We start from the raw sequence: 22662 nt of genomic DNA, 5'->3' as shown, positions 1-22662 counted from the left end.
TGTGAGTCTGCTATTGCTGTTAATGCTTCTCCTCTGAGATGCTAAGTATTAAATTTACCATTGCACTCTGAACTATTGACACATATATTGGTATTTTGATGCAAGCTTATTATCCAGCTAAACCTATAAAGCCACATACATATACCATAATGTTTTAAATGAATGTTTAAATGTATATAATAGACATTTTTTGACTCTACTACTCCTAAAAGCACAGGGGTATACAGCATTTTAGTCTGCTACAACAGCTGGTACCGATATGTGATGTCTTAATGTCGTGCAGCAAGATCATTTCACATTCCAACTGTGTTATCCATGAATACTAATAGATAAACACTTGGGAAACATGCACTTCGGTTCCTTAATTGTAGAGACAGCGTGTGTGCTCCTGCATATTTTACTTAATACATCAGAAGCATTCGCATTATATCCTGGTGATGAGGATTCATATAAATCATTGTTATTGTATCATTTTGCATCGTGTTATGTACCATGGCAGAGTTTTTACTAAAAAAAAAAACTTAATATCCCAAGGCTAACATAGTTTTTAGGTGTAAAACCTCCTGGTTAATTTGGATGATACTCTAAACAGAAGGAGAATTGCATGTGCTCCTCACATCCCATAATATCAATTGAACACGTTTAATAGGCTTCACCAGCACAACAATTGCTGTGATATATGATTTTAAGAGCCTTTTCTATGCCTTCAGGTCTTAGAAATGTATTACATGCTATTAGATGATGTTGTGCTTCTGGTGGCTTTAATAATTGTATGTGTGGGGGAGCGCGGGTTGCTTATTTGTTGCCTCATATGATTTATTAGTCTGCCCTTATGTCTGTTTGTTGGGCACGTACTGTAGGTACCTTTCTTTTTTCATTATTTGTTTCTTTCTTTCTTTCCTTCTTTCTTTCTTTCTTTCTTTATTAATTTGTTTATTTATTTCGTTATGAATCATTAAGGATAAAAAATTGATCTCTGAGACCTTGTAAACAGTTTTTTTTGCACACTTTTTCTTGCAGATCAAGTTGCTTGGCATGCACTTTATCTCCTCTGAAGCATTCTTAGCAAACGCATATGTTCTGGCTGTGCTGCTTTTCTTGGCTTTGCTCTTGCAGAGGACCTTTTTACAGGCATCTTATTATGTCGCCATAGAGACCGGAATAAAGCTCAGGGGAGCCGTACAGGTAAGACTTATCTGGCAATAACAGTGGCGGCCGGTGATTTTTTTCAGAGGGCGAGTAAATGCAAAGCTTTTGTGAACATGAGCGTCTCTTATATCATAAACCCTATCGACGCATGTGCAGCATGCACATATTTGGACATGATGCACATAGATTTACATGACGCACTCACCTAAAGGATTATTAGGAACACCTGTTCAATTTCTCATTAATGTAATAATCTAATCAACCAATTACATGACAGTTGCTTCAATGCATTTAGGGGTGTGGTCCTGGTCAAGACAATCTCCTGAACTCCAAACTGAATGGGAAATAAAGGTGATTTAAGCGATTTTGAGCGTGGCATGGTTGTTGGTGCCAGACGGGCCGGTCTGAGTATTTCACAATCTGCTCAGTTACTGGGATTTTCACGCACAACCATTTCTGGGGTTTACAAAGAATGGTGTGAAAAGGGAAAAACATCCAGTATGCAGCAGTCCTGTGGGTGAAAATGCCTTGTTGATGCTAGAGGTCAGAGGAGAATGAGCCGACTGTTCAAGCTGATAGAAGAGCAACTTTGACTGAAATAACCACTCGTTAAATCCCAGGTATGCAGTAAAGCATTTGTGAAGCCACAACATGCACAACCTTGAGGCGGATGGGCTTCAACAACAGAAGACCCCACCGGGTACCACTCATCTCTACTACAAATAGGAAAAAGAGGCTACAATTTGCATGAGCTCACCAAAATTGGACAGTTGAAGACTGAAAAAATGTTGCCTGGTCTGAAGAGTCTCGGTTTCTATTGAGACATTCAGATGGTAGAGTCAGAATTTGGCATAAACAGAATGAGAACATGGATGCCTTGTTACCACTGTGCAGGCTGGTGGTGGTGGTGTAATGGTGTGGGGGATGTTTTTTGGCACACTTTAGGCCCCTTAGTGCCAATTGGGCATTGTTTAAATGCCACAGCCTACCTGAGCATTGTTTCTGACCATGTCCATCCCACAAATCTTCATCAACTGCGAGATGCTATCCTATCAATATGGGCCAACATTTCTAAAGAATGCTTTCAGCACCTTGTTGACTCAGTGCAACCTAGAATTAAGGCAGTTCTGAAGGCGAAAGGGGGTCAAACACAGTATTAGTACAGTATAGTGTTCCTAATAATCCTTTAGGTGAGTGTATTTTGACATGCCAAACACATTTTTAATTCTTGCCTCTCTGAAGAGAAGTCACCGGCCGCCACTGGTCAATAAACTGTACTTGCTTTTGTGTCAGTATGATGTGATGCCTTACTATTAAAGGCAGAGTAGGCAGGAATTATCTAAAAAACTTTTTTACAAGTTTGTCTAAACTGTCTTTATATACAAATGCATAATTAAAATGTAAGTACTCTAAAAAAGAGAGTATAAAACTCGAGTGTCTGTAGACCTCTCACGACTGTGTTAAACACAGTTAATTATTTCCATCCGGGACGAAACATATGATTAGCTTGCTTAAATATCACTCTCTCTCGCGACCATGGCTCCACCCGTTGCTATGGGATCTGCCCAGACATGCGCACACCCGATTGATTTGAACGTGCACGAGGCAATACGAAGAGCAATAGTACAGCAGAGAAATAGCACTAACAACTCACAGAAACTGCATTCACATCTTACAGTACCTGCATAGCCAGTCAGCGAAGGCAAAAAAGGAATAAATGAAGCAATCAAACGAGAGGAAATATCGCGTGGCTTTTCCTCGAGTCGATGATGCAGTAGCAGTATTGTATGCGGAGTGTAGTCCTCGTCAGAGTCAACAATGCTTTCATCACAGAAACTCTTCCATGCAAAACACTGGCTGAGTGAGTACTAAAAGCCATCCGTTTATAAAAGCAAGCTGTTTATATTCCTAGTGATAAAGTTAGGTGTATTATTACATGTGATTGTGACTTGATGTTATTACATGCACCGCGCTCCTTCCTCTCCGCTTGTCTGAGGTAATTCGCGCGTTCATGTGTTTTGGGGGCGTGGCTTAAGAAGAAACCCAGAAGGGAGGGGGTGGAGTGAATGGAAAAGTTAGCTGTGTTTAAAACAGTGCAGAGAGGTATACAGACACTCGATCTCTACACTCTCTTTTTCAGAGTACTTACATTTTACTTATGTATTGATATATAAAGTCAGTTTAAACAAATTTGTAAAAAAGTTTTTTTAGATAATTCCTGCCTATTCTGCCTTTAAAGCTTGATCAAAGGTAAGAATAAGCTTTAATTGTAATGTCTTAACATCAAAACCCTCAAAAAAGTGATCTATCAGATGTAGGGCAGTCTAATCTTGCAATACAATACTGTACATACGGGTTGCAATGCAGTTGCGATACTGTAAAGCTAGACAGTATATTAGGATATTTCCTTATTTAGGGATATAATAGGATACAATTTCAGGATTGAGACTGTTCATAAGCAAACAATAAGTGTTGTCTACAAACTACAGTGGTCATGTACCATTAGCTATGTGTTTAATGATACTGTAAACTGTAATTAATAATACTTTTGATTATTATTGATATCTATTATTCTAAGAGTAATGCTAATATTTATTTTCCCACAGACTAAGATTTACAATAAGATCATGCGTCTGTGCACCTCCAACATGTCTATGGGCGACATGACGACAGCTCAGATCTGCAGCCTGGTGGCACGTGACACCAACCACCTCATGTGGTTCTTCTTTCTCTGTCCGAACCTGTGGGCCATGCCGGTTCAGGTATCATGAAAACGTTTGGTTTATCTTGAGAGTCATTGAACATTAATAAAGTGATTTTGTTATTTTTTGTCATGTACAGATTGTCATTGGAGTAATACTTCTGTATTATCTGCTGGGTGTGAGCGCTCTGATCGGTGCAGCTGTCATCGCTGTTCTGGCACCTTTGCAGTATTTTGTGGCCACTCGACTTTCACGTGCACAGAAGAGTACACTGGTGAGCATCTAATGTATGCTAGTGTGGTTTCATTGTGCCATACAATCTTCAAAGTCTCCAGTCTATATCGCCAGAAATTTATTATAATATTGTTCTGAATGTGGCGTAACCTCATGTCATTGCAGGAACACACAAGTGAAAGACTGAAGAAAACCAATGAATTGTTAAGGGGAATCAAACTCCTGAAGCTCTACGCATGGGAGCACATCTTCAGATCCAGCGTGGAGGATATACGCGAGAAGGAGCTGACCAATCTCAGAGCATTTGCACTTTATACCTCCCTCTCTAGTGAGACTCATCCTTAAAATGTTTTCTGTAAAGCTGCTTTGAAACAGTGCAAATGATGACATCATTTACTGGAAATGTTATAATTTTCCTTTTATTTTTCCTGCAGTTTTCATGAATGCTGCCATTCCAATTGCTGCTGTTCTCACGGTAAGTGTGTGACTGTGGTGCAGATATTATTTCCCAGCCATTCAAAAAGAAAACAGCCAAGTTCCCTTAAAATGATGACCTTAACAAGCTAAAGCTACTTTCTTTAGGGTCACAACACAATGTCATGGCTAATGTTTTTGATATCCCAAGTTTTAAAAATATTTTTATGCAATTTTTTCGACAGATATTTGTGGTTCATGTGAACGTGCACAGTGCGACAGACTTCGATCTGTCTCCCGCTGTGGCTTTCGGATCCCTCTCACTCTTCCACATCCTGGTCACGCCCCTCTTCCTGCTTTCCAGTGTCTTGCACTCCACAGTCAAGGCTCTTGTAAGGTGATTGACAGCTCTCGCCCTAAAGTCTTTCAATAGGGAGCATTCTGATTGTCATTCATCCACATGAATACCTAAATTAATCTTTTATTTTTTTCTTCCTCGTTGTTTGTTATCACACAGCTTCAGTGAATTTAATGTCATTGAGCTTTAATAACTGCAGATATTTCCTCTTTCTCAGTGTGCAGAAACTGGGTGAATTTCTTGGCAGTGCAGAGATTGAAATTGATCATGAGCCTCCAGTCCAGCCTCCACCAAAGAACAACAGCAGTATTAAGTCTGTTGTGAGTTTAACAATGCAGTTAATAGTTACAGTACAAATCTGTTTATAATCTTAGGAAATTTCTGTTTAAAAAAAAAATTCAGAGTACTGCGTTTAAAAGTTAGACTAAGATTTATTCTAAAATAAATTAAGACCAAAGCTTGATCATTAGCCATACCTTTTTTTCATTGTATAATAAGTAAATTGTGTCAGTGCTCAGCATTACTACAGTAAATTGCTATTGAATTGGTTGAATGGACACGTTTTTGCTCTCTCCCTTCAGTATGCGTTACAGCTTCAGGCCAAGCTGGTAAATCGTAAGAATAAAGCCAAACAGGATGTTAACAGGAACTTTCAGCAAGAAGACCAAGAACTTTCTTTCCGAGAGGAGGAAATCTGTATTAAGGTTAGTGTAAATTTCTAACTACTGGTTAAATTGATGAAGGCTACAGGTTGCTGGTCAGGTCAATGATATCTAAGAAAACGTTATGTATAAGAATTGTGTGGTTCTGAAACAGAAAAATACAAATACAGACATTTAACTAGTGGATTTATTTTAATTGTTGTAATTAGGGATGCACCGAAATGAAAATTCTTGGCCGAAACCGAAAACCAAGGCCGAAAAACCGAAACACCGAAATAAATTATTATGCCAGTTATTAGTACAATTGCATTTATGGCTATCACTGTGTACTAACTTTACTAGGGGTGTGTGACGAATAAAAAAAACTCACAGTTCGGATCACATTACAGTTTTTGAGGCACAGATCAGATTATTTTTCGGATCAGCAAAAAGGTGGGAAAAATCTAATAAACAATAAAGAAATTGCCAACATTTATAAAAAAGAACAAAGTTGTACATTAATAAGGTCTGAAATTAGCATTTTAACACAACTGAATGCTATTTTCACATATTATCTGTTTAGTTGTCAGACATATAGTGGCGTTTTCCCAGACAGGGATTAGACTAGTACTAGACTAAAATAAATAGAGCTGTCCAAACTGAAAACATCTTGCACTGACATATCTTTAAAAACATCAGTGCCTTTAGTTTGTCCTCAAAATGCACACAAGTAATGTTTTTAGTAAGGCATGTTTGTTTAAACTAATTATATTTCCTAATTAAACTAAGGTCTAGTTCTGGTTTAAGCTAATCTCTGTCCAGGAAACCACCCCAAAGACTATGAAAATAGTGACTAAACATGACCCAATAACCTTGTGTTTAATCCAACCAGCTGTTACTTTAACTACTAAGTTACTAAAATCTTGATTTATAAACGAGACATCGCAGACAATTCGGCGCAAATTACAAAATTGCCATTACACAGAGTTACTACAGAAGGCATGCGCGGGCATAGGAGAGAGCGAGCTCGCGCACAAGCACATAGAGAACCAGTGTGTGTGGGAAAACACTGCTAACCTTTCATGATAAACTCGAATCAGTCGTCTTCCCTGTCAGTAACATCTGACGTTTATGTGTAAATGCAAGTACACAAAGGAATCCGCATGGAAAACACATCCAACTTTTAATTTCTTTTACTCAGTGTCATGTATGAGAGGCGCTGTCTAGGGGCTTCACGCACAGAGAGAGAGAGAGAGAGAGCGTGCACAAGAGAGGCACCACCGAGCGCTCACAACAATAAATGAAGCTGTTTTAAATGAAAATGTAAATATTGCGACCATTGTTGATTTTGTGGCGCACACAAACAAATAAATGTATGGATAACACTGCCAGGAGCAGAAGCCGCCATTACGCGAGATTAATGTAAACAGCGTGACGCGTCACGTAGTCGACGTAATCGATGACATCGACGCGTCATTGCAGCACTATTAAGCACGAAGGGGAGTGGTGGGAGACGACTGATCACCATGAGTGAAACCCAAGCGCTAGCGCACAGATGGGAGGGGCGCGGTTGACATTCATTTTCGGTTTACATTTTCGGCTGGATTTTTTATTTCGGCCCGAAACCGATAATGCCATTTTCGGCCGAAATTTTCGGCAACCGAAATTTCGGTGCATCCCTAGTTGTAATTTAACATATGAGTAAAATACAACAATTAAAATAAATCCACTAGTTAAAACTACTATAAAACGTAAACACAAAGCATCTAGAAAGTGCGTTATTAATGTGCATGCACAGTTCACGTGCATGTCTCTGTAGCGCACATGCAATGGTGCTGAGGTTATGCACAACTTTAAGCGCATGTGTGTTGTTAGAGTAAAACAAGCATTTATGGTTCTAAATAAATAAATAAATATAAACATATACATGTAACAAGAATGCTAGCTGGGTTAAGTAACAGTTGGCAATATTATTGTCGGATAACAGCAATAAGTGTAGACTAATTAAAACAATTTTATGTAAGCGTTCAATAAAGTTACTTCCGGTCTCTGTTTGTTTAATGGTCTGGCTAGTGGCTAAACCAAACTCTGTAACAAATACCTAATTGAAAATATCAAATGTTTTGGTTTTTCTAAAGATGAGGGCAGACAGCGATCTAGGATCACTGCTATGTGAAAACCAATCTGGAGTTGTACACGTTGTATACATTAAGTTTACACAGTAACGTTAACTCAGTGTAGTTTGTGAGATGCTTTAGCTATCATTTGACCTAAGGTAATCTACAATTTATTTTGCTCATGGTGTAGTGGGCAGCACTCCGACATGTGGTGCTTTCGCACTTTCGGTGACCCGAATTCGATTCCCAGCTCGTGGTCATTTGCCGATCCCATACCCCTTTCTTCTCCCTGTACTTTACTGTCTTCTCCTTACTCACTGTTAAATAAAGGCAAAAGTGGCCAAAAATATAACTTAAAAAAAAACAAAAACATTGACGATTCTCTAGGGGAGGGGCTCTAAGTCTAAGTCACGTGAGGAGCTTGCCAACCTGTGCACATGCGCAGTAGCTAAAATGACTTTGAAAAGAGGTGTTTTTTAGTCTAATTTGTGCTTAAGAAACAAAAGGTATCATACCGTTGATCAGTTAGTCAGGTTTAATTGTTGGTCAGAAATATGTTGTTAAATTTAGATTTTAGCCAATGGTTTTAGAGATAACTGTCTTGACCTATTCAAGTAGATAGGACTTTACTCTTGCATGACTAACTTAACTGTCTGAAGGCTTTGCAAAGATGGCCGCCTAGTGGCGTGACTTCCCTAAATGTCTTATAACAGATGTTTAAAAATGTACAATAAATCTAAACTATATTTTAATAATATCAACTAGCTGGAAAGCAACTAGAGATAAAACAAATATTATTAATAATAAAATGCTTAAATTAATTACAACGCTAGGCTTTGATTAAATTTCCCATTTGTATCGCAAACATGATTAATGTGTCTATATTTGGGCAAAAAGTACACCACTGGTTGAATAATATGGCTATGTTTGGCCATTCAAACAAACAGGGCAATGTTATGTAAGCCTCACAGATAAGGATAATCCAAAAATAGCTAACCAGTAGTTGTGTTTGATTATTGGGCTGAGATAGGAGAACAAAATATTTGCAGACATCAACTTTAACACTTTGCATTCTTCTGTTTTATATGGTTAGATTGTAAATGGCTACTTCTCGTGGACACAGGGATGCCCGACTTTAACCAATATCAACATAAAGGTTCCCTTTGGTGAGGTCCTGTGTTTGCATGTCTACGTACAGTATTATACGGTTTCTGCAGTATTATACTTACGTAAGCATAAGGCTAACTAATCTTTCTCTGCGTTCACTGTTGTTTGTGTGTGTATAAGGTCAGCTGACGATGATCGTAGGGCAAGTAGGAAGCGGGAAATCATCACTTTTGTTGGCGGCACTAGGAGAAATGAAAAAGATCTCTGGAAGCATCACATGGAACAGGTGAAACAAAAAGTTCATCTTAATGCTGAATTGTAATATTAAAAATAACCAATAGAGAGGCTGTACTGTATCGATACAATAACGTGTGTGCATTTTGCAGATACTTTATTCCAAAGCGATGGATTTGGGGTATACATTAGTTCACATAAACTTTGGGAATCAAACCCAAAGCATTATCTGCACTATGCTATACCTGTACAGTTACAGAAATAAGAGCAATATCCTCATCTGATCAAAAGTATTTGCTTATAATCTCATGTTAATACTTCTGCATTTTTCCATAGTTTACCCAAGAGTGATTCAGATGATGATCTAAGGTATAAAATAGCATTAATATAACTTACTAAAAAATTCAACAACATAATAATTTCGTAAATAAATTTGTTTTGCTTTTGTCATACAGCATACATTGTATGAATGCACGACAACCACCTGGGTAAGTCTTCTATTTTATTTTTCATTCTTCATTCACATTTTACAAGTCACCAAGACCAATACGTTTTGATTTTCAGGAAGAGAGGTCCAGTAGGCTACATTTCACAGAGGCCCTGGCTCTTAAATGGCACGATTGAGGAGAACATCCTGTTTGACATGACACCCAGTGAAAAGAGGTATCCTAAAATCAAGTATTCCCATTATTTCCTTATCCTGAAAATCCTTGTTCATTTATGCGAAAGACACGTGTGGACGAAAATGTCCCCTCATCCTCGTGTCCCCTCGCAGCACTTTGCACAAACACAATGACTACAACTGTGAGTCTTACTGTAAGTCCAAAGGCTACAGTAGTTTTATCTCCATCGTGCCCTTTACCTACCTAGAAAAACGGATTTCGACAGGATTTTAAAGGAATTCCCAAAGGGCACTGTTATCATAGGAAACAAAATGAGAGCTGGTGCGTGAGAGTTGGTTTTAGTATTTCTTAAGAGTAGCTGTATTTCTTTTAGTCTGCTAGTTTGTCTTCAGTAGGTCCTTCAGAAACTAGGCAGGACCTTCGGCATCCTTTCACATACATAGTCACTGTCCTTGTCAAATTCCCACAGGAAATTTTTCCAGGATGAATCATTCATAGTATGCCTGCTTTATATACAGTAGTACAATAAGGACACGATCAAAAACCTTGGATGAGAACAAGAAATAATTCATTTTAGCACTGCAACAAATTATGAATTAATGAAATACACATTACTTATCAAACAGATGACACATTTTCTCTCTTTATAAAATGTTTATGAGTTCTGTAATATGAAAAAAAAAACAGTTTTTTAACCATACTGTATAATCTCCCTGATCATTTTCTCAGATATAAAGAAGTGATTGAGGTCTGCCAGTTACAGCCAGATATTGATACACTACCACAAGGTGACCAAACAGTGATTGGAGAAAGGGTACGTCTGACTGATGTCACCTGTGTCATGTATTATTTCATGTATTATAGCATTGACTAAACAAAACTTGAATCTGTGTGCATCTGTTCTAATTTTTTTTTTCGTGCAGGGCATCATTCTCTCTGGAGGCTGTGGGCAGCGAATCAGCATAGCCCGAGCTCTTTATCAACACACCAACGTGGTTTTCCTGGTGAGTTCACCAAATTCCTATTCTACAGTATATCATAGCTAAAACACTCTAACGTGATAAAAATGAGTCAACACCCCATCACTGGTACTTCTAGGATGACCCATTTTCTGCTCTGGACATTCATCTCAGTGACCACCTCATGCATGAAGGAATCCTCAAGTTCCTTAAAAAAGAAAAGAGGACTGTTGTCTTAGTTACCCACAAACTCCAGTACTTACCTAATGCAGACTGGGTGAGAAGATTTTAATTTTTTTCAGAAAAGCATATCAATTTAAAGGTGCTCTGTGTAGATTGATTGTAGCGGCATCTAGAGGTGAGGTTGCGAATTGCAACCAACGGCTCAGTCCACTGCTCACCCCTTCCTTTCGAAACGCATAGAAAAGCTACGGTAACCGCTACAGAACAAAAATGTCGTCGTCTGAGACAATAAAGTGATGTCGATTAGGGATACTGTAGAAACATGGCGGTTACTTCCATTTAAGGGGACCACGATGTATGTAGATAAAAACGGCCCATCGTACTGTAATTTAAACATTAAGGTTCATTATATAAGGTCTGTACACCACTGATAATATAGTTTTGTATGTTATATTGCTTTTCTGTCAATAGATCCTTCTAAAATGTACCTTTATAGGTGCAAGGTGCATTGTCTCAATTTTAGGAGGACCTATTGACAGAAATGCTCCTAACTATATTATCAGTGGTGTATACAGACCCTACATAATAAACTGTATTGTTCTAATTACATTAAAATGAGCCGTTTTTATCTCCATACACCACGGGTCTCCATACATGAAAGTCTCCGTCATGTTTCTATAGTAGCCCTAAACAGACAAACTGTTCCACAGAGAGCGTTTCATGTTTACATTGCTCAGACGATGATATGATTCCTGTTGCAGTTATCGTAGCTTCTCATTGCATTTCGAAATTGACATTGGTTGCAATTCGCAATCTTACCACTAGATGCCGTTAAAACCTGCATAATGTACCTTTAACTGACAACTGTTATCCCATATACCCATATATGTTCCTCACTATCGCACACCAGCTCACATATTAAAAAATAAGTGATATGATACTAGTTATGGCAGACGTGATAATAGAAATAACGTAGTAGTACTAGCAAAAAAATGAATATTAATAGTTTAGATGGCCAGAATCTCCCTCACTGGCTGAAAAGGATTATGTTTATATATAAATGTATAATTTTATTGTAGTTATCTTGAAAGCATTTGCTAAATTAATAAATGCATACTTACATTGGTGTATCATACTAACATAAACCATATTTTTGCCGATGTATCATATACTGTACATTTTCATTTACGCACTTAGCAAATGCTTTTATCCAATCCAACTTTAAGGGACACTCCACTTTTTTTGAAAATCTGCTCATTTTCCAGCATCCCCTAGAGTTAAACATTTGATTCTTACTGTTTTGGAATCCATTCAGCTGATCTCTGGGTCTGGCACTAGCACTTTTAGCATAGCTTAGCATAATCTATTGAATCTGATTAGACCATTAGCATCGCGCTAAAAAATAACCAAAGACTTTCAATATTTTTCCTATTTAAAACTTGACTCTTCTGTAGTTACATCATGTACTAAGACCGACGGAAAATTAAAAGTTGCGATTTTCTAGGCAGATATAACTAGGAACTATACTCTCAAACTGGCGTAATAATCAAGGACTTTGCTGATGTAACATGGAAACAGTCCCCTTGGTTACTTTCAATTTTGCAGCCATGTTACAGCAGCAAAGTCATTGATTATTACACCAGTTTGAGAGTATAGTTCCTAGCCATATCTGCCTAGAAAATCGCAACTTTTAATTTTACGTCGGTCTTAGTGCACGATGTGGCTACAGAAGAGTCAAGTTTTAAATAGGAAAATTATCCAAACTCTTTGGTTAAATCTTTAGTGTGATGCTAATGGTCTAATCTGATTCAATGGATTATGCTAAGCTATGCTAAAAGTGCTAGCGCCAGACCCGGAGATCAGCTGAATGGATTCCAAAACGGTAAGAATCAAATGTTTAACTCTAGGGGAGCTGGAAAATAAACATATTTTCAAAAAAACTGGAATGTCCCTTTAAAGACTGATCTATCAGTATGATAAACATTTTAACCATTACTTTGGTTTACTAGTTTTATATTCTACAAGAAATATGAACCTATTTGTTTCCTATTTAGTATGTATGCTTTCATTATTGTGATCCACCAGATAATAGCCATGCGGGATGGGACGGTGCAAACACAAGGGAGCTTAAAAGACATCCAATTGGCCGAGCCTGAACTGTTTGAACAGTGGATAACATTAATGAACAGACAAAATAAAGTAAAACTTTATGTCTTTTCTATCAAAAAATCTACTTTAACAGTAGAATTTATGTAATCACATTATGCTGTGCATCTGAAACATCTGCATAGGAAAACTCTACAGAGCTGAGGAGAAAGAGTTTCAGGAGGGCCACGTACTCTACAGACACGTTGGCCACAGAAGATGAGGATGAAGGTAAAACATCTCAGTTCAGAAAATGAATAATGCATTTAGTAGTTATGAGTTGTATGTCTTAGTACACTATTCATTGATTTTATTGTTACCATAAATGTGAAATCATGCAACATCTTTTTGGTGTAAAGCATGGTGACTACTGTACTGAACTAATTATTTAAAATTGTATTTTTGGCATATTTACAACCTTTTAACCAAATGAGATCTTGTAATCCTGTTACATCAGAATTAGTTGAGGTATTAGTTGAGGTATTTCACCTTGTGTTACGTATCTGTCGTATCAGTGCGATCTCTAATGTTCTTGTCTTTACATCTATGCTGGTGGCTTCCCCATATGGACTTGTGTGCTTTACCCAGCTGCCGATGTTACTGTTAGCGAAGCAAAAGGTCTGGATTTAATGGCATGAATCCTCGTCTTTGCTTGCATGCAGCCTGGGGATGTTAATATTGTTTGTATTTTCCACTTTAGCTCTTACAACCAAAGAGTGCTCTTCTCACTCCGAGTACCATTCATAGAGTTACGTAATACAATACACAAAACATTTCATACGCTCCTGTGAGCCATAATTATAAAATTAGATAATAGTTCATTTGTAGGTGTTAATTAATAGTGCCTTATATCATTATGAAATCCATGTTACGCAACCATTATCGCATTAGATACCAATCACCATTTCGAATTAAAGCCATCCTGCAGTATTTTCATGCTTGCGTTAATGTGCTGTATTCAATCCTTTCTGAATTAAACAGTCATCAAATGCATGAAGCGCTACAGAGAAAACCCTGCACGGTGTCCTGAATTGCTCAGTTTATTTCTCATATTCCCTGTGATGCCATGCATGAGTACATTAAAATCAAGTAATTCAAACAAAACTGTTATTCTTATCTTATTTCATTATATTATAAACAACATATTACCGTATATCAGTGATATTTAAGCCACTGCATCTCTAATCAAATAGTAATCCTTAAAGGTGAAACGTGTCGTTTCTGTTGTATTCAAACGAATAATAGAAATAATGAATTCCTATAATCTTTCATTGTTTGTACAAACAGTATCTTCTTATTTGGCTCAAACAAACACTTTTGCGTGGTAGCACTACAGTAATGGCACACTTCACCTTTTAATAATTGAATAGTTGGTTTATTGCGGCTGATCTGAGTGTCCTCTCTGGGCTCAAATCTGCTTAACCTTCTAGAGAATGAGATTGGATGTCGTGTTATTGTATTTGCAGACAGCTCTATTGGTACAGATGAGGACAGCCTCAGGGCGGAGCTGCGTCACAGGACCACTATACCCTGGAGCTCATTTGCGACGTACCTGAGAGCCGCCGGTCTGCTACTGCTGCCTATGCTTGTTCTCTCTCAGCTCACTAAACACTCACTTATGGTCGCCATAGACTTCTGGATCGCTCAGTGGACATCACATGTTATAGCAGCAAGTACAGAGAGGAACTGTACCATAACACAGGTGAGATAATAAATATGAAATGTGAGCCGATATGTCTTGAAATCTCACATTTATACAGTATTTCTGAAAAATGTAAACACTGTCGCACATTCATAACATTGTTTGGATGTTTGTGAACCTGCAAAATCCATTCATATTATTACCTCAGTGGTACCAAAGAGTGCATATTACTACCTCAAAGGTACATATTGGTGCCAAATGTATACATATCTGTGCCTGAATGTTACATAGTAGGCCTTTTACCTAAGGGTACTGCCCCAGTGACAGCTATAGGGGCAAAAATTTAAATGATTAAAAATATGATTGAATTTAGTTTTCTCTCTTCCTCAGGACTGTGAGTTCAGTCACTCATCATACTTGCAGGTATTCTGTGTATTATGTGTTCTGGGTATAGTCTTGTGTCTGGTCACATCTCTAGCAATGGAGTGGACGGGTTTGCGGGTGGCCAGGGAGCTTCACTGCATCCTCCTGCGCACCACTGTCCTTGCACCAATGAGGTCTGTGTTTAACTCAATAACTTTACCTCATATTTCAATACAAAGACTTTAGGATGTTTACTTCTTGCTTTTGTGGTGCACAGGTTATTTGAAACGACTCCCCTAGGGAACATTCTGAATAGGTTCTCAACCGATACCAACACAATTGATCAGGTAAATGAAAGAGACACAAAATGTTATATTGTAATCTATAGGTTTCCCTGTCTGAAATCAAGGCTTAATAGGGGCAGTTTCCCAGACAGGGTTTAGATTAATCCAGGACTAGGCCTTAGTTATATTAGGACATTTAAGTAGTTTTTTACAAGTAAACCTTACAAAAAACATTACAGGTGTGCATCTTGAGACAAAACAACAGCACTGCAATAAAATATGCCAATGCAAGGTGTTTGTAAATTAAGCTCAAACATGCATTTTAGTTTGGGGACTAGGATCCCAGAATCCATTTCTGGGAAACCACCCGACAATCTAATAAGAAGTTTGATTTAAATCATTGACATCAAGCTTATATTTTCACAAAATGTATTTTTTAACATTATGTAAGATGATTTAGTGTAGAAAACAGTAAGGCCTGGTTTATCAAACAAGGCTTAGTTAAATGAAGTATTTAAGTAGCTTAAATGTGACTTATAATCATTACTGATCTTGAGACAAACAGTGACACTGATATATTTTAAGATGTGTCTGTGCAAGTTGTTATTAGTTAAGACAACTCAAACATGCATTGTCTTTGAAACTGGGCCTAACTCATAGCAAAAAATCATTTTACCTGGGTTTACACAGGCAGGGTCACACATTACTCCAAGGAGATGTTTCCTGGACAAGGCTTATCCTAGTCCCAAACTAAAATGCATGTTTGAGCTGCCTTAAAGGCGGAGTCCACGATGTTTGAAAAACGCGTTGGAAAAGGAGACGGGCCGACTACCAAAACACACTTATAGCCAATCAGCAGTAAGGAGCGTGTCTACTAACCGGCATCCTTGCCGGGTTGCGTATGTGTGGGGCGGGTCTATCAACAGAAGGTCCAGATTCTATTGGGGTAGGGGCGTGTTTGTTTAGGTGATTTCAAATATCAACATTGGCTTTCAAACATCGTGGACTCTGCCTTTAATTTAATGCATATCTTTACATACTGTATATCAGTGCCATTGTTTTGTCTCAAGATGCAAACCAGTGTTGTTGTTCAAACTGCTTAAAACTGTTAAAACTACTTAAAGGAACACAATGACTTTTTGGGACTTTAGCTTATTCACCGTATAAGGGAATCCGGCGGACTGATTTGTTCATAGCACGTGAGAAGCCCTGTGGTGAGAAGCAGAGAGTTCGTGCAAGTGTTGCGCATACCACTACGTCGAAGTAGCAGTGCTTCGCCTTCAGAGAATATAGTTCCCAGTATGTACCAGTGGCGGCGCCAGGGAGGAGCTAGGTGGTGCTGTAGCTCCGGCTATAATATCCATAGCACCTGCCCAGAACCCCCAAGAAATGTCTGCAATTTTTTATATATTTATATTTTAATGTCATGTTTGAATAGTCTTTTCATGTTGTTAAAAAAAGGGAATTAAATTATAATTTAAAAATATATATTTTTGTCTAAAATATCATGACGCCCAAACAGGTGATCTGTGGCCAATGGGTGCAGCGCCCGGTGAACTTTTGACCTTAAAGCACGGCAGTTTGTTTTTGATGGCGAGTTTGGAAATTTAGCCAAGTAAAATACACCAAAATGGATACACCAGAAACTACCCGAGGAACAGCAGTGGAGACACTAGGACCAGTAATCTGGCACTGTTGCCTATAAATACAGAGAGAATGAGGACCCTTGACTGCGTCAACATCATTGATGATGCTGTTTTGTTGTGAAGACGTCCCCTCTGTTGGCTATTACAAATTGAATTAATTTGGTGGTTAAAGCACAAATCTTGGTTCTGCATTATTACATCTATAGGGTGCATACCCCAAACGTGTCATTCCTCCCGGACGCGTCCGGCCCAGGCTTCCGGAAGTCGTATTTGTTGACCGCATACGCCATTCAGTTAAAAACACAAGATATACAATCCTAGTTTCATTCTTACCTTAAAATGTAACGATTGCTTTTCTGTAATAATAATAATAATCCTCTATAGAAGATGCACCCGAAATCCTGGACAGGACGCGTCCGGGTCCGGGAAGAATGGCACGTATGGTCACCCTATGATGCTCCAACAATAGAAAAATGCTGATTCAGCACTAGTGTTAGTAACTGGCTGTGTGATTTCGTGATCTGAGCCGAAGCGTGCAGTGTCTGTGGCTGCGTTTGCTGCTCCGTTGTATTCAGGGCTAGACTGTGACAGAAGTAAGAACAGTAAAATATTATTTTCAGAGGTTTACATTAGCAGGCTTATGTATGTTGTATCTATAGCCCTTGCGTTGAATACTTTTACATAGTCGTGGAACGAGTATAGGCTAGTTAATGCGGGCGTGTACGCGCGTATAAAGGGTGGTCTGATGCGACCTCCTTAATGAAACGCCCCAAAATTTAAAGCACCTTCTCTTAAGTGTTGAGCATCCCCATAGCACCTGCATCAGAAAATCTCTGGAGCCGCCACTGGTATGTACACAGTTAAAAGATGACTGTGTCTCATAAGACTTTGTTATTTGTACACGCTGTGACTATACAAATCATAATATAAATAGGAAAATTATTTTGGGAGCAGTATGTTAGCTGGAGCTATTTACTTTCAGTCTTTGTGCTTAGCTAGGCTAGCGGGGGGTGCGTCAGACAGAGTTAAGGGACGCACGGACATAAAAAAAGGTTAGTATGGACTTATCTAACTCTGGGGGATACGGTGAATAAGCTAAATTCCCAAAAAGCCGATGTGTTCCTTTAAATGTCCTAATATAACTAAGGCCTAGTCCTGATTAATATAAACCAGTCCGGGAAACTGCTCCTCTCCATTCTGAAATATGTTAATACTATTTACTTAATCTTTTGTAATATAGGCTACAGTATAATCTATATATACAGTATTATATTCCTTAAGTTTTTCTTCTTCCTGCCTTTATTTTTGAATGACACACATAGACATTATTTGTGTTATAATTCCAGCATATTCCCGTCACCATGGAGTGTTTGAGTCGTTCCCTGCTGCTGTGTGTGTCTGCAGTTGGTGTGATCTCTTATGTCACACCTGTATTTCTCATTGCTCTACTGCCATTGGCTATCGCCTGTTACTTCATTCAGAAGTATTTCAGGGTGGCATCCAGGTCAGTATTTCAAATCAGCCTATTCTTATGATTTGCGTATAATAGCACGCATTGTGAAAATCCTGCAATACATACACCAGCGCATATAATATGCCAGTCCTTCCCGTTTACTTTTTCATGTGGTTTTATGTATTGGTTTTTAAATGACAAGTGACCATGGTTTAAAAATAGACAAAAACATGAGGAAACCTATATATTAAATGACATCCTAAAGCAAAATCCAAATCTAACCCTAAATCCAGGTGACATTGGTTAAAAAAAACTGAACAAATTGAGAAACCAATACATAAAACGACAGAAAAGAAGTGAATAAGAAGGACTGGTGTATCATATGCACGCAAAATTGGAATTTGCCATATGTATAGCGTGACTTTTCACACTGCATGCTAAATACGCAATTCATTAAAATGGGTTGTTCAGATATTCGCATATATTACGCATAAGGTTGTGTTATGCATGTTGTGTTTCTACTAAATGATTATTTTCTCAGTCTGTAAATGCTCCCTATATGTTTTCTGTATGTAGAGATCTGCAGCAGTTGGAGGACAGCACCGAGTTGCCTCTACTTTCCCATTACTCACAGACTATACAGGGACTTACCACCATCAGAGCTTTTAGGTAACCACCTTTAATGTTTTAATCCAAAATACATATCATTCACACTGGAGCTGCGAACTGATCAGATGTTAATTTAACTTATTTGAATCTCAGGCACGAGCAGAAGTTTAAGAAGAAACTGCTTGAACATACAGATGCAAATAACATCTCCTCCCTCTTTCTCTCGGCAGCCAATTGCTGGCTGGAGGTCCGCATGGTAATGAGTTGTCCATGAGTTTATACTTTTTATTATGATAATAACCCTAAAATATGTTTATGTTACATTTACTGTGTATATACACATACTTAGTATCAGTGTACAAGCATAATCAAAAATGTTGAATATGCATTTGGTATGATATTATAATGCAAGTTAGGATTAATCAATAGCAGGATATAGTACATTATACCACGGGTCTGTTGAATGCTGCATTCTGATTGGCTCAGAAATGTTCTATGGGTGTTGATTATTTTTCTGTAAACCGCACACCTAACTTGTCAAATGTCTTAAAAATAGGCACCAGAGCAATGTTTGTGGTAACCGTGGTATAAGCGGAATAATTTACTCCGGTCCTTTGAATTATTTGAAAATAATGCACACCTGCGGTGTAACGCCACTCCGCGTCACGTCGTGCCGCATTACCAAATTGGTGTGCATTATTTTCTTATAATTCAATGGCCCGTCGTCAATTATTCTTTACATAACTCTGTCCAGTGTTTTTGTTTATGTATTATTTTAATGTTTTTGCAGGAGTATATTGGGGCATTCGTGGTGCTCATAGCCGCTGTGGCCTCTATAAGCAATGCATTATACAGACAGCTTTCGGCAGGGCTTGTCGGGCTGGGGCTTACGTACGCTCTCATGGTAAACTATATACATAAACAATCCATGCACCTGCCTGTCAAAGTGCTAAACGGCCTTAAGCAGATGTTGAACAGTCTTTCACTGATATCTGTGCAGGTGTCAAACTTCCTCAACTGGATTGTGCGTAATCTGGCAGACATGGAGGTTCAGCTGGGCTGCGTGAAGAGAGTCAACAGTCTGATAAACACACAGCCTGAGACTTATGATGGACTCATGAGTGAGTATATGAGGAATGATTAAGAGCTATGATTGGAAACCGAGGAGGAAAGTACAGTTACAGTACTACAGAATCATACTGAATCGTGAAGCATTTTACTTTGAAAAGAACAAATCAGACAATTGATTCATTTGCAAATTAAACAGTGCTTGGTCTAATCTCAATCCGCTGATTGGTCTCTCAGGTTGGTGTATAATAATACTTAGTCAACAAAATTTTGTTGGGGCTTTTGAAGTCTTAATGAAAATGACTGGACAAGTTATTGAAAATCATTTGTTTAGGTGTGTTGTGTTCTTGCCACGTCATTGTTGTATCCCTGTATAATTCATTAATGTCAGTTTAATTATAGATAAAAATTCATATATAAATGAGCATTTAAATAAAATTAATTAACAATAATAATAATAATTTATTTCATAATTATTAATTAATAATAATAATATTTTTGTAACGCACAAACGTAAAAGTGCACATGCGGTAAATTAAAAATAAATTATATAAAATGTACATAGTGATATTATTATTATTATAATATAAAATACTTCATATAACAGAACATGTTTTTTAACCTGTTTTGATCACCAGATTTAATGTCATGTCATTTCAGCTCCAGCTCAGATTCCTGCAGGATGGCCGAAATACGGAGAGATCCAGATCAAAAATCTGAGTGTGCGCTATGACAGCAGCTTAAAACCTGTACTAAGACACGTCAATGCTCACATTAAACCCGGACAAAAGGTCATACATTACCCAGCTATAGAGTGCCGCAGGGATGATGTATTTTTGTAGGCCAACCCTGGAAGTTAGCGGGATACGGTTCCCGGCGCAAAAAAAGCCCTTAATTTTTCCCATAGACTTCATGCTGCGTACGAAACTGCCTACTTCCATACTATATCGTAGGCGAAGTAGTGCTTTTTGCCTACTATATAGTATGCAGGGTTCCCACACCTTGGTTAACGTCAAATTCAAGGACCTTTCAAGGACTTTCCAGGTCCAATACCCTCAAATTCAAGGACTAAATGTGGGGACACATTTCAAGTGAGAGCAAGGTTACATTGTGACCCTTTAAGATACATTGTTACAGTTCCCTTTCGAGGGAACTCAAGCTGCGTTGCTGCGGTGACACTTTGGAGACGCCTCCAGGGGTAAGTGCGTCTGAATGTGTATATCAAATTCAACCAATGGTGAGGCTTAACGACAAAGACAGGGTGACGCGGGAGCCAGGAAGTATATCGCTATCTGAAATATTGCCAAAGACGGCGTTATAGGGACGCAGGATGTATGGCAAGAGAGACGCAGCGTCTCATTCCCTTCTCAGGAAACAACAGTTACATACAAAACCCAAGTTTTTAAATTAAGGCAACTCAAACATGCATTTTAGTCTGGGACTAGGATAAGCCTCTCCGTGAAACCATCCCTTCCATGTTTTTTCGTAACTGAAGACTTACTTGTTATGTCTTTAATTTTTGTTAAACTCATAGCTTATATTTTGCGATAAGTCTATGAGAAAAATGCATGGATCTTTTTTGTGAGGGAAACAGTGTCCTGCCAACTTCCGGGTTAGCCTACAAAAATACGTCATCCCTGCGGCACTCTATTCAGAGGTGATACTGGACATAGTGAAATTGCCGGATGGATTATAACTGCATAATGTTTTATTTCCAGGTGGGAATATGTGGAAGGACAGGAAGCGGAAAGTCGTCCTTTTCTTTAGCACTTTTCAGATTGGTGGACACGTTTGAGGGTAACAATACATATCACAATCGAAAAAGATTGATCATGTTCAGTTGCTTAGCAGGTCTTTACAAGTGCATGTGTTTTCTTTTCAGGTCAAATTATTATTGATGGTATTGATATAGCAAAGCTGCCTCTTCACAGTCTACGATCAAAGTTTTCCATCATTCTACAGGATCCTGTTTTATTTAGTGGAACGATAAGGTAATGCTTTTATACTGTTAAAGGTTTAAGCGTGTGTGTACTTGTTAAGACCTCGATAATGATTCTCTGAATTATTTATGTGTCATTCTCTTAGGTTTAATCTGGATCCAGAGAGAAAGGCCACAGATAAAATGCTTTGGGAAGCTCTTGAAATTGCTCAGCTGATGCCGGTTGTTAAAGCTTTACCTGGTGGATTAGGTTAGATAGAGTTTTGATACAATAAAAAGTGGTATGAAGGGCTGTTGAATTTAACAAATTTTCTGTTTGCTCTACAGACGCGATGGTTACAGAGGGAGGAGAGAATTTCAGCCAGGGTCAGAGACAACTTTTCTGTCTGGCTCGAGCTTTTGTCAGGAAGAGCAGTATACTTATAATGGATGAAGCTACAGCATCTATTGATATGGCCACAGTGAGAACAACACATAGTATTTATTTATTTATTTATTTTTGGCACGTGTAATGTTTACATAATCTGAAAAGTGTACCTTCTTACAGGAAAGCATTCTGCAGAAAGTGGTCATGACCGCTTTTGCCGATAGGACGGTGGTCACAATAGCAGTGAGTATATACTTTCCCTATACGTGTATAGATTAACATTTTTGAGCTGTTGGAAAAAAATATTGGAATAGGATTTCGTATTTTAACATTGTATAAAATATACACATAAAGCCTCCAGAAATGAAAATGCTATTGCTATTATTTATTCACCCTCATGTCGTTTTAACTCTCATTGTCCTTCT

At 38.2% G+C, this 22662-nt stretch overlaps 1 protein-coding gene across 2 annotated transcripts in view; it reads left to right on the top strand.

Annotated features, from left to right (window-relative positions):
• The window catches only part of abcc8b (ATP-binding cassette, sub-family C (CFTR/MRP), member 8b), a 33021-nt gene that overhangs the window by 8099 nt on the left and 2260 nt on the right, over positions 1-22662 (top strand). Inside the window, exons 8-40 of one of the 2 annotated variants that reach the window (XM_073853442.1) lie at positions 1021-1185; positions 3756-3911; positions 3991-4125; positions 4251-4413; positions 4520-4560; positions 4745-4896; positions 5075-5177; positions 5439-5561; positions 8709-8781; positions 8903-9008; positions 9293-9325; positions 9412-9444; positions 9521-9619; positions 10309-10393; positions 10503-10583; positions 10678-10815; positions 12807-12920; positions 13013-13097; positions 13455-13484; positions 14333-14568; positions 14899-15065; positions 15149-15218; positions 18148-18305; positions 18831-18923; positions 19017-19119; positions 19654-19767; positions 19864-19984; positions 20592-20722; positions 21650-21728; positions 21814-21922; positions 22017-22120; positions 22198-22331; positions 22418-22480. In XM_073853442.1, coding sequence (XP_073709543.1) covers positions 1021-1185; positions 3756-3911; positions 3991-4125; positions 4251-4413; positions 4520-4560; positions 4745-4896; positions 5075-5177; positions 5439-5561; positions 8709-8781; positions 8903-9008; positions 9293-9325; positions 9412-9444; positions 9521-9619; positions 10309-10393; positions 10503-10583; positions 10678-10815; positions 12807-12920; positions 13013-13097; positions 13455-13484; positions 14333-14568; positions 14899-15065; positions 15149-15218; positions 18148-18305; positions 18831-18923; positions 19017-19119; positions 19654-19767; positions 19864-19984; positions 20592-20722; positions 21650-21728; positions 21814-21922; positions 22017-22120; positions 22198-22331; positions 22418-22480 — 3597 coding nt within the window. The remainder of the gene's footprint in view (positions 1-1020; positions 1186-3755; positions 3912-3990; positions 4126-4250; positions 4414-4519; positions 4561-4744; positions 4897-5074; positions 5178-5438; positions 5562-8708; positions 8782-8902; positions 9009-9292; positions 9326-9411; positions 9445-9520; positions 9620-10308; positions 10394-10502; positions 10584-10677; positions 10816-12806; positions 12921-13012; positions 13098-13454; positions 13485-14332; positions 14569-14898; positions 15066-15148; positions 15219-18147; positions 18306-18830; positions 18924-19016; positions 19120-19653; positions 19768-19863; positions 19985-20591; positions 20723-21649; positions 21729-21813; positions 21923-22016; positions 22121-22197; positions 22332-22417; positions 22481-22662) is intronic. The other variant, XM_073853443.1, reaches the window with a different exon arrangement.

This window comes from Misgurnus anguillicaudatus, chromosome 15 (assembly GCF_027580225.2).
Source record: "Misgurnus anguillicaudatus chromosome 15, ASM2758022v2, whole genome shotgun sequence".
Lineage (NCBI taxonomy): Eukaryota > Metazoa > Chordata > Actinopteri > Cypriniformes > Cobitidae > Misgurnus > Misgurnus anguillicaudatus.
The sequence above is the reverse complement of the archived record's forward strand: the minus strand, read 5'-3'. Positions and strand labels throughout refer to the sequence as shown.